The 12,501-nt window shown below is 34.4% G+C and overlaps 1 protein-coding gene and 1 long non-coding RNA gene across 2 annotated transcripts; one reads left to right on the forward strand and one right to left on the reverse strand.

Annotated features, from left to right (window-relative positions):
• The first annotated feature begins 624 nt into the window (after window positions 1–624).
• Window positions 625–2,570, forward strand: LOC125822482 (uncharacterized). The gene is made up of 4 exons (XR_007442650.1): window positions 625–766; window positions 865–974; window positions 2,272–2,464; window positions 2,539–2,570. It is a non-coding gene; the product is annotated as an uncharacterized LOC125822482 (long non-coding RNA).
• Window positions 2,571–7,584: 5,014 nt separating this feature from the next.
• On the reverse strand, window positions 7,585–11,540 carry LOC125822667 (putative Peroxidase 48). The gene is made up of 4 exons (XM_049502099.1): window positions 11,283–11,540; window positions 8,732–8,923; window positions 8,127–8,292; window positions 7,585–8,027 (listed from the first exon to the last, which is right to left on the reverse strand). The coding sequence occupies exons 1-4, from the start codon at window positions 11,538–11,540 to the stop codon at window positions 7,585–7,587; spliced, it is 1,059 nt and encodes a 352-aa protein (XP_049358056.1).
• Window positions 11,541–12,501: the final 961 nt, after the last annotated feature.

The raw sequence follows: 12,501 nt of genomic DNA on the forward strand, positions 1-12,501 counted from the left end.
AGTTGACTTTGGAAACTTGTAATGCCTTCAGAAATGATCAAGAGAATCAGCGGACTATTGAAATAACACTTTCACTTGTGATTTGTGAGGTAGGTTAGGTTTGTAGTCTCAGTTGGAGAAGAATCATTTTGGGTAAAGTATGTTATGCAGTTTTTCTACTTTAGGAAAAATAATTGAGATCTCCTGAAATGTTTTAGGGGACAGCTTAAATTGGACTCTCGCATAGCGCCTTGGGCATATTGTGCACGGGTGACTGGTTCTCTTAGTGTTTTATTTTTTTATTTTATTAAGTAGATTCATCGTTGGCATCAAGAAGAAGATACCAAGTGTACAAAAGAGATGCTGTCAAATTCATTGCAATTGTCTATGCTACAAAAAGGTTATACCAAAACTATTTAGAATGTTAGCCGAAGCCCGAAGAAGGCAAAAAACTATTTTATGAGCAACTTCCTCTTAGGTTTGTATATGTGCTTTAGTATCCTTTAATAACTGAACCCATTGTCTTGGATTTGATCATTAGATATTTCAAGCAGTTCTCATTGTCTATTAATATTCCTATCAGTTACACTCCAAATCGTTCTCCCCCTTTATGAATATGTACTACGGCAATGCATTGCCAGGGGTCAAGATACCAAGACTTGCTTCAATATGGTGGCGCATAAAAGAGTTGAATAATTCCATGTTGCCATCATTTTTCTTGAAATTTAAAGAACGGGAAGGTAACTCCTGAGGATTTCCTGTTGATACATACAACTTCTAGAGGGAGGTATTTGTTATTTTACTTATGTAGATCGTGTGAATAATTAGTTACTTTGATGGGATTATTCTATTAGTAACCGCATTAACTGTTTCTAAATTGTGCAGGGACAAAGATCATGGTTACAAATACTGTCAGTTGTGCAGGACAAATATTTCTATTGTGTGACTGGTACTCCTGTATTCTCACATTTGTCAAAGGTCAAGCTTCCTCTTAGGTTTGTATATGTGCTTTAGTGGTCTTTAACTAATTATCCTTCAATAGCTTAACCCATTGTCTTGGATTTGATCACTAGATATCTCAAAAACTGCTACCTGGCCCTCTAATTTTGAAGATGTTGTTGGGGAACATTTCTCTATCTGGTTCTTGTTTGATGGTAATGCCTAGTGCTGGCTCAGGCATATCTTGATTAATGGGGAGGGGATTGGGGATGTTTGGTGGGTGTGGAGGATACAATGAACTTGAACTTTACTATGGAACTTGTTTTCTCTACTTCCATTAGAGAAGTTTAGACAAAATGTTTTCCAAATTATTTTAACCAATCACATGAGAAAAAAACATTTTCCAGAAAATGTTTTCCTCCATACGGAACACTCTCTCAGTGAAGTTTGAAGCTTTTGAGTAAAGGTGCAGTGTCTGAGTGCTTTGAGTATCTGCCCTATCACTTGTAATCATAATGTTCAGTAAGAGCTTTACCACTGAAATTACCATTATAGGATTTGCCAGTGAATGGCTCCGTCTTAGATATTTAACCTTAGACATGCCAAGGAAGATAGATAAATTGGCTTTGGTTTAAATATAAATTGAAATGATAAATGAACAAATCTATGGATTTTGTACAAATATTGCATGATACCATGTCCATACACAAATGTTGAGCTAATATCTTTTATGTAAAGGAGACTTACTCGTGCTTTCCATTGATTTTCTATGTCTAACTTCAAGAAAGGAATCCCTATTTTTCTTCTATGCATTTAAAGAAGTGATCTAGAGTGTGGTGTTTAATGCGATTTTCTGCAGTGGCCTTCTCTAAGCATTTGATCTTATCCATACAAGTTTGTCTTTTCTACAGAAGGTTAAAGCTTTTCTCAGCTTAAGGTTTCCTTGATTGTCGTTGTACGGTAAGGATTTATTATGCTGAGAACTTAGGAATTTTGATTAATATAGCAGAAGAGTTGATTAAGTTTCACCAATGACGAGAAAATCTTAGTATTGTGTTAAATTGAAGAAGCTATAAAGAAATGTTATCTATCTATTTATTACGCAATTGCGTCAAGGAGGCAACCCGTACCAAATCTGTGGAGATAATGCCTATTAACGTATAGCTGAGTGATGTAAATTAAAAGTTAACTTTCTCTCTCTTATCTTACGGAGTTTAGTATATCTGGATTTGATATAAACACTGATTTGCTGCCTATTAGGTCTAACCTATTTGCTTAGGTCACTGCCTTCACATTTCAGTTAGGATCTTTCATGTTTGGAATAATCATTTCTAATAATTTGCTGATCTACAGGGCCGATGATATGTCCTTGGAACTCTCTTAACCAGATACGGAGATGCTATGTCTATGCTATACTCAGTAGCTGCAAGATTAGAGCCGGCATTGCACCTGTGTCTGATGCCATCTTTACAAAGTATAGTGATTTTACAGCCAACTCTACGCCTATTCAAGTGCAAATCCACGAGAGCTTAATCCCTTCCTCAAGGTAATATGCAATACTGTTGAGTTTCTACAACAGTATGCCCTTAAAGACAATGTATAACACGATCTAGGATGCAGAGTCTGCCGTTCTTGAGATATCAAGGAAGCATTGATAACAACACGGTCATTGTGTGGGCAGCCGCTAAGGAGATAAAACATTGTTTACAAGAAAGCCAACTTGTGTGTACTGCACATGAGTCTTATATTTGCAATTCTTATCAGTAAGTTATTTATATTTGCATGTCTTAATTTTATAATTTATGCATGATCCAAACTCAAAGCAGTGATTTTGGTTAAACCAGCCTAACTAGATTTGTCTCTGAACAGGACCCAAGACTCTGTTTCAGCCCAATTTATTTGATTTATTCAGTTTTTCCTTTCCTGTCGTGTTTTTAGAAAAACAAATCTTTATTTCACATACTCGGATATTATTTCATAGGCTGTAACAATTCTAATGTCTAACATTGCATTCTACTGCATAATTTATTGCAAGACCCACTGCAAATGTATTTATATTTCTGATATCCGAGATAGATTTACAATACTGAGTATAATTTTCTTCTTTGATTACTTTCCTATTATATCCTAAAGTTGATATAGTTGCTAACATAAACACTACTCATCCGAGTTTCAACAAGAAAATGAATAAAGTTCGAGACTGAGAGCTTCTTATTGTAATTATCATCTTTATATTTCTTTTGATCTTTAGATGTTGGCGGTATTCATTCATAGTGGAAGCACACAAAAATGGCAGAGAAGAAGTGAATCTGTACCGATTACTGTAATCTAAGCAGGGTATTTATTAGTATACCCTTTTTGTGCAAATTCCTTTAATTTAAACTCAATTTTAAGAGGGCAAACATGAAAATCCACGCCCTTAAACAACCTCAGGTCTACTCACACACATTGAAAAATAGAAATCATATTCATATATATCATATATAATAAAAGAGAATCTTAGGCCCGCCTACGTGGCGCCACCACAAACCAGAATTTCTTTTTAATTTATTTATTTCCAAAACTAACAACCCCCTTTCATGAAAAGCTGTGACATTTATGAAAAGTTATGACTTTTATGAAAAGTTGCGACTTCAGTGAAGAGTTGTGACTTTTGTGAAAAATAGTGACTTTTTGTGACCTTTTCGAAGGGTTGCAACCTTTCCGATAAGGCACAATAACCATTTGTTGACACTACCCTTTGTTGTCTATAAATAGAGGGATTTCCTCTCATTTTAAAACAACAAAAATTCTGAACCTCCTCCTGATCGCCATCTTCTTCTTCTTCACAATTAAATATTTGTTTACTTTACTCCTGTTGAATGGATCACTGACACCATTGCTTATGTTACAGATCCCGGTATGTATTTTTACAGTCATTAATTTATGTTTATGTTATTGAGGATAAAGGATAAGATGTAATAATTTGCATTTCCTTTACATTAGTAATGTTTGTTACTATGTAATCTTGTATATAAGATAATATAGTGTTTTAGTTTTAATGACGGATAGGTTTTAAGTATTATTTTATAAATTTCGTGATATTAAATTCCCTCGCGAAGCGCGGATAATTTTACTAGTAAAAGATAAATTAAAAAGAATATAAATTTAAAGTATCCTATAGTCTTTTTTTTAAAGTACCCTATAGTCAATTTTGTTTATAAATAATACTAAATACGTCCTGTAGTTTGTAACATAAGTTAGTTGTAAATATATATTCCCGCATATTTTTAAAATTAAAAGTCTTTATGTTTTTTAATATTTTGGCAAGAAAAAGTGGGATTCCTAGTTAAATAGGAATAGGAAACCAAATTAAAATAGTTTTTTTTTATAGGTTTTGTTGTTGTATTATAAATACGTATATGGGGAGGTATCAAGAATTTCAAAGTTACTTAAATTTGATAAGTAGAGAAATGGAAAATAATTTCAAGGATTGATATCATATCTGAGAAGCATAGGGAATTGAGAGACTGAGAGCTTCTTATTGTAATTATCATCTTTATATTTCTTTTGATCTTTAGATGTTGGCGGTATTCATTCATAGTGGAAGCACACAAAAATGGCAGAGAAGAAGTGAATCTGTAACGATTACTGTAATCTAAGCAGGGCATTTATTAGTATACCCTTTTTGTGCAAATTCCTTTAATTTAAACTCAATTTTAAGAGGGCAAACCTGAAAATCCACGCCCTTAAACAACCTCAGGTCTACTCACACACATTGAAAAATGTTCCTTAACAGCACAAAAAGTTAATTTGGTTTTGAAACGCCGGTGATGTAGTTAATGGATTTTGAAAGGCTTATTAATAGATGTGCGCTGCCTAGGTTGTATGCGCTCCATTTTTCTCTCGATCTCTCTCTTACATGTCTTTTGTAAACTAGTTTTTTTATTAAAAAAAACACAGTCCATCATAATCATCTTCTCTAGCACCCCACCCCCCACCCCCCACCCCCGATCCGCAAGCCCTTTCCCACCACCCGCTCCTCCCTCCCCCATCCAAATCATCTTCCCCACCAGCCCATCTTATAACCCCTCTTTTTCTCTCGGTCTCTCTCTTATAATGAATTCACTCTAGAATGAACAAAGTATAGTAAAGGCGTCTAAGTAAAAAATTGTACCAACTTTAAGTGAGTGCATATAATATATCGTGATTGCATTCATCAAAATTGCATGTTGATTACAATCATTAGAGTGAATTCACTCTATTTCATTGTATGATAGAGAGAGAATAGGTACAATATGTTGAGCTAGCACATACAACTATCGTGATTGTATGCTTTGCTACAGTTGCCGGAACTATCAATACAATCTAATACTTAACATTAATTGCTACTGTATTCATGGAATCAATGTTTAATTCACACATCACTACAAATTTGTCTATAATCTCATACAACAAAGAAAATCAACTTTAATGACATGACTTATTAAACGTCAAGTTTGTAAATGAATTATTCCTTCTAATATTAGGATGTTGAGAAATTACATGCAAGCAAATGAAGTAAAGTTTGAAAAATGAGAAGTAAAGAAATGTAATATAAATTAGGTAAGGAAAATTAAATTTGAAAAAAAAAATAGAAATCATATTCATATATATCATATATAATAAAAGAGAATCTTAGGCTCGCCTACGTGGCGCCACCACAAACCAAAATTTCTTTTTAATTTATTTATTTCCAAAATTAACAATCCCCTTACTTGTGACATTTATGAAAAGTTGCAACTTCAGTGAAGAGTTGCGACTTCAGTGAAAGAATTGTGACTTTTGTGAAAAATTGTGACTTTTATGAAAGGTTGTGAACTTTTCGAAGGGTTGCAACCTTTCCGATAAGGCACAATAACCATTTGTTCACACTACCCTTTGTTGTCTATAAATAGAGGGATTTCCTCTCATTTTAAAACAACAAAAATTCTGAACCTCCTCCTGATCATCGTCTTCTTCTTCTTCTTCTTCACAATTAAATATTTGTTTACTTTACTCCTGTTGAGTGGATCACTGACACCATTGTTTATGTTACACATCCCGGTATGTATTTTTACAGTCATTAATTTATGTTAATGTTATTGAGGATAAATGATAAGATGTAATAATTTGCATTTCCTTTACATTAGTAATGTTTGTTACTATGTAATCTTGTATATAAGATAATATAGTGTTTTAGTTTTAATGACGAATAGGTTTTAAGTATTATTTTATAAATTTCATGATATTAAATTTCCGCGCGAAGCACGGATAATTTTACTAGTAAAAGATAAATTAAAAAGAATATAAATTTAAAGTATCCTATAGTCTTTTTTTTAAAGTACCCTGTAGTCAATTTTGTTTATAAATAATACTAAATACGTCCTGTAGTTTGTAACATAAGTTAATTATAAATATATATTCCCGCATATTTTTAAAATTAAAGTCTTTATGTTTTTTAATATTTTTGGCAAGAAAAAGTGGGATTCCTAGTTAAATAGGAATAGGAAACCAAATTAAAATAGGTTTTTTTAATAGGTTTTGTTGCAGTATTATAAATACGTATATGGGGAGAATTTCGTTGTTTGAAGCCACATCTGAGGGACTTACGGGACGTATCAAGAATTTCAAAGTTAGGTAAATTTGATAAGTAGAGAAACGGAAAATAATTTCAAGGATTGATACCATATCTGAGAAGCATAGGGAATTGAGATAGAAGAAGAAGAACAACTTCAGCCATCTCTTTTCAATTCCTATCCTCCTCAGATCTGATTTCAATTCATTGAATTAACGCTCTACAACAAAGCAACAACAAATAGGTATGATCTTCTTTATATTCTTGTTTCATGTTATATTGATATACGTACATATTTGTTAAATTCGATTATGTCGTCGTGTTTATAATAATCTTTACTCTGGAAAATCTTTACGCTTATTTGTTCAATTTGGCGGCATCAACTTAGCTTGTACCAATCGATTAGGTTTTCCTGTATATATGATTTGCTTGGGAGAAAAGAAATATTTTCAACGTTTGAAGCCCTATCTGAGCGGCATAAGGGATTCAGATACAATTTTATTCATTGAATTAACGTTCTACAACAAAGATCCTCAGATACGATCCGACTCATTGAATTAACGTTCTACAACAAAGCAACAACAACAAGTATGATCTTCTCTATATTCTTGTTTCATGTTGTATGTCATGATCTTCTTTATATTCTTGTTTCATGCTATATCGACATACGTACATATTTGTTAAATTCAATTGTGTCATCGTGTTTATAATAATCTTTACGACTATCTTGAAAATCTTTACCCCTTTTTGTTCAATTTGACGGTATCAACTTAGATTGTACCAATCGATTAGGTTTTCCTGTATATATGATTTGCTTGGGAGAAAAGAAAGGGCTCACAGCATTATAATCGACTTCTGATCAAATCTTGACAAGTTCTTGATTTTAACAATTCTTTTTCTTGCGTAAAGATGATAAGTAAAAGATTAGTTATCCTCAGACACACATATTTGTTGATTGATGTACATATAAAAGATATGCAAGAATGAGAAACATCAGATAGAGATCTAAGCATTCATCCAAACAAACAATTCACTCTGTACATGTGTGTGCCATGATCCAAGCACTAGGAAAAGTCATGAATTTATCTAATCTACGAATTTAGATGTGAGCAACTGTGCCGAACTTCTCCTTCGGATCCAGTAAGAACACCAAAATTGGACAGTTTAGCCATGGCATGAGCAAACTCTGTCCTAAATATGACCCCATCATCAATAGCGTAATCTGTCACTGCTGCAGCAGTCTTTTCATTAGCCATCAACTGTTGATCAGCAAACAGCAGCCCTCTTCCTCTCATCAAGGTCTTGTAGTAGTGATTATCTAATGAAGTCGCAATTGATACACTCAGACCCCTAGCTGTATCTGTATCTTCATCATTCAACATATTGCTGATGGTGTTGTTGTCGTCTGGACACTTCCGCCTCAACTCTTCAAGAAAGTCGGGAGGAATTGTTGGATCAGGTAAACCTGTCCCCGTGAAATTACTGAGCCTGGGCCGAATAAATTGACAGCCAATCCTCCCAATATTATGTGCTCCTTCAAATGATAAAACAACAAAAAATGATAGAATTTCAGAATATGTATATTCCAAAAAAGGTGCAGTGAAGATTAAAGTAGCGGGATTAGAAAGATTACCAAGGAGGGCCACTGTTTCCCTCTCATCAAATCCTCTGAGTGAAAATAGCCTAAGAGTTTCACTGATATTCCCATTTGGTCGTGGAATTTCAGCCATCGCCTTATCAAAGAATGACTCCTTACTGTCCCTTCTGCCTGTAAGCACAGGATAATATGGTCCACCAGCCTAAAAATTGTAGGAAATCAGCATGTGAGAACGAAGGTGGAATATTAAAGAACAGGAAATCAGCATGAAAAAAAAGCCAATTTGGTTCGAAAAGCTACATGGTCCCATTATATGCACAGTTTATGAATATTCCCATATTTTCAGAACTGGGTTGTTAACATATGATACCACTGAAAGGTGCAAAATGTTCTGTTATGTAAATATACACTACAAGATTGTTGAACTAAACTATTTTAAGAAGTACGGTACAAATGCTAGTGTATGAGTTGCATCTATTTCACTAGCTAGCCAGATTCTATTCTCTTAATTACTTCTTGAACAAGGAACACTGAGACAGAACCATGTAAAATAGAAAGCACTAAGAGCAAGAAAAAAGATATCAGCAAATGAACTTAAGATGCTGGACAGTAAGAAATAAAGGATATGGCCAAATTCATACCAAAACTATGCCATCTCTTGTTGCCAGGACAAGGATATCAGAACAAGAGACAACCCCAGGGCATTCCTCTTCAATTTCATCCTTTATCGTGTCAATGAAGTTGAAGCCTTTCAGCGTCCTGTTTGGGATGGCCTCACGTTCAACAGTCCCATTCTCATTTCTATCAGCTAGCAGAACGGATGCATCACAACCCTGAAAATCAATAGGATAGATAATTCATTGTCTGGAAACTCTACCTTATCGAAAAAAGAAAAACCATTCTATGTCTAATATCATTTCTGACTTCCTTATGACTCTAAAAGATCACCTCTGCCTTTTCAGAAGTAATCACATCCCACCCTCTTTCTATTATCAAAGGAAATCCGGGAAAAGGAGTGTGGATGCATACACAGATGGATATAACTACAGGTAAATATACATAGAAAATTTTACAGAAAATCAACAAGCAGAGACATAAGTGATGCTCTGGTGAAACAAGCGAGAATAGCAATAAATGTGTTTATCTGTGTCCCCAAACTCAAAGCCAAGAAAACTGGATCAGCTAAAACCTCCATCTGAACCAAACAAAGAACACAAGGCACAAAGACACATGACAGCATATGAAGAACCACAAGTGCATAATGTTCAAGATCACACGGCTAATTATATAAAAAAAATCCACAAGTCCGTCAAAGAAATGCAAGTGCATCAGGAACCATTGTCAAATATGAAGAAATACAAAATCCAAAAAAGTATTGTCGATACACATCTACATGGACAAAACCACAGATAAATCAACATAGAGCAATATTTTGAACTCATTAACAACACAGTTCTGTAAGACGTAAGTAGGGAGGGATGATAGGAACTGGTCCAATTGGAGCATTAAGGACCCTGGACACAAAAAGAATAAGACAAGTGACAAGCTACAGAAAGTTCACACACTGCAACATACCAAAAATCAAAGGCTTATTAAAGAAATCTCTACAATGCTATAAGAGAAATACATAAAATGAATTCACATCCAATACATGCATGAAACGTGAACAGAGGAATAATAGTGACAGAAGGCTGGAAGTACTTGGAACAATTTTGTGTTCATCAGGGTTACATGCATTAGAGATTGTAGAACCAAAAAAAGGCTAAGAACTAACTGCATAGAATAACAGAAGAAAAGACACAAAAGAGATCAATAATTGTTGTTTTCTTGGTAGTAAACTCATCTACATTAGACTTGCTTCCAAAATTAGAAGTGAAAGAATATTACAGCATAAGGTAAATGTACATAGAAAAGTTTTCGGAAATCAACAAGCAGAGACAGAAGTGATGTTCTGGTGAAACTAGCGAGAATAACAATGCATGTGTTTATCTGTGTCCCCAAACTCAAAACTGGATCAGCTAAAACCTCCATCTGAATCAGAAGATGAGACGAAGAACACAAGGCGCAAAGACACATATGAAGAATCACAAATGCATGATGTTCAAGATCATACTGCTAATTATAAAGAAGAAAACATCCACAAGTATGTCAAAGAAAAATGCAAGTGCATCAAGAACCAATGCCAAATATGAAGTAATACAAAATCGACAAAATATTGTCAGTACACATCTAGATGGACCAAACCACAGATAAATCAACATAGAGCAAATATTCTGAACTCATTAAGAACACACTTCTGTAAGACATAAAAGTAGGTAGGATGATAGGAACTGGTCCAATTGGATCATTAAGGACCCTTGACACAAAAAGAAAAAGACAAGCCACAGAAAGTTCTCACAATGCAATATATTTAAGGCTTGTTGAAGAAAAAATGTCTAAAATGCTATAAGAGAAATACATAAAATAAAAACAGATGAATAATAGTGACAGTAGGCTGGAAGTATTTAGAACTATTTTGTGTTCATCAGGGTTACATGCGTTAGAGATTGTAGAGCCAAAAAAAGGCTAAGAACTGCAGAGAATAACAGAAGGAAAGACACAAAAGTGATCAATAACTGTCGTTTTCTTGGTAGAGACACCATTAGAGTTGTTTCCAAAATAAGAAGTGAGATAACATTAAACAGTAGAGAATACAGCATAAAATGTCAATCTCCTTTCTGCTTCACTTAAGGTCCTAGACGTTTACTTTAACCTTCATAGGGCTCTAAGTTCTTGCTTAACCCTAATCACCCAAAAAGAGAAGAAAAAGGAAACCTAAAGGCTCAGTGACCTAATCAGGATTAATAAAATTTTAAAAAGAAAAGTGTGTACATAGGTGTGCGCATAATGTATCCATGAACAGATAAACTGTCTAGAGTGATTAGAAAAATGAGATTAGTACAAAAATCCCAATTGCATGAAGCGTAGTGGTATGCATGATTTACAGCTACAGAGCCCCTGAACCCATAAACCCCCATTAATATGAGTTAAAAGAACTCATGAACATGCACATATCAAGAATCACAGTCTGTAACAAATGACAAAACAAGAGAAATATAGAACAACACCCAGAAATTGAGAATTGAGAAAGAACCAACAGAAGACTGAGAAAATAAATACATTTCATCAAGGGATGGAGAAAATGGAGAGTACCCCAATGAAACAATCATGGAACATTAGGCGTAATAGTTGTGCTGGGGCATTGTGTTGCAGCTGGACAATTGTCTTCATCTTCGACCACACAATGTCCTCAAGATCCTCACATTTATCATCATAATAACCATATCTGAGAAGAAAAGGGAAACCAGAGGCACTTCCTGGATCAACCTCTGCATGCGCCGGCATTGTAGCCACAAGGCAGATAACCAAGAGTGAGAAAACCGCCATTAAAGCCCAGTTCTTGCTAAACATTTCGAAATGGGTGAAGAGAAAGTATAGAGATTGGGGGATATTGGTGTGGACTGACACCTGACTCGCCTTCTAATCTACAGTACTCTATATATACACAGAGAGAAGTAGGTAGCGCCAAAATTTGAAACAGCAAAAACGGGTATAATAAGTTTTTCTTTATGGGCACCAACGGTGAGTTCCCCAACTGAGACATTGCGATATCAGAATTGACAACAATTTCGTCTCAACTGAGAAATGGTGGAAGCGGTTTGGAGGAATTGGGGAAAATCCGAAAATTGTGTACAGCTAGTGAAGAGTGAAGACGACTAAAAATTGATAAAGATGGTCCCTTATCTTTCGTATTAAGTCTAAAGTAGATCTTTTAATTGATTTTATTTCTTTTAATTTGTCAAAAATAGTATTGGCACTGCATTTTTATCTTGTGATTTTTATACTCTTTCTGATTAATAATAATTGTCCATTATTAACTTGACATAAAAATTAAGAAACAATAAATAATAGAGATAATGTTACCAAATCAGACCCTTATTAAATAATATAAGTCATCAAAATATTAAAAAATGCATAGTATAAAATAACAGGTAAAATAGACACAATATGATAAATTATTCATTGACTTTATCAATAATACAAGTATTATTGGTCATTTCAAAATAGTATAGTGGATAAATAAAAATAGACGAAGGGAATAATATTTACAAACATCGCCGTCACCTACCTTTACTTTAATGTTGGAAGTCTCAAGTTTGAAACCCCTTGCCAGAGAAAGCAAGGGGTTTGCCTTCTAGGTTGAACTCGTTGCACCAGGCTTGTCTAGTATGGTTACCTCTCGTATGTAGTTTGCGAGCTATTGCATAAGAGCAAGACTTTTACCCTATGCGCGCACCCAAAGGATAACGGCTGCGGATTTCCCTTGTCATAAAAAAAAAGCTGTTATACAATACTTTACTCACGAGTCACA

The sequence above is a fragment of the Solanum verrucosum genome, unplaced genomic scaffold (genome assembly GCF_900185275.1).
Source record: "Solanum verrucosum unplaced genomic scaffold, falcon-dt-bn FXZP01000103.1, whole genome shotgun sequence".
NCBI classification, from domain to species: Eukaryota; Viridiplantae; Streptophyta; class Magnoliopsida; order Solanales; family Solanaceae; genus Solanum; species Solanum verrucosum.

Excerpts from the sequence above, each read along its gene's own strand:
- LOC125822667 (XM_049502099.1), bottom strand. The coding sequence starts at position 11,540 with ATGTTTAGCAAGAACTGGGCTTTAATGGCGGTTTTCTCACTCTTGGTT. Across the intron at positions 8,924-11,282 it reads TCCATGATTGTTTCATTGGG|GGTTGTGATGCATCCGTTCT; the intron begins GTACTCTCCATT and ends ATTGATTTTCAG. Across the intron at positions 8,293-8,731 it reads CAAGAGATGGCATAGTTTTG|GCTGGTGGACCATATTATCC; the intron begins GTATGAATTTGG and ends TACAATTTTTAG.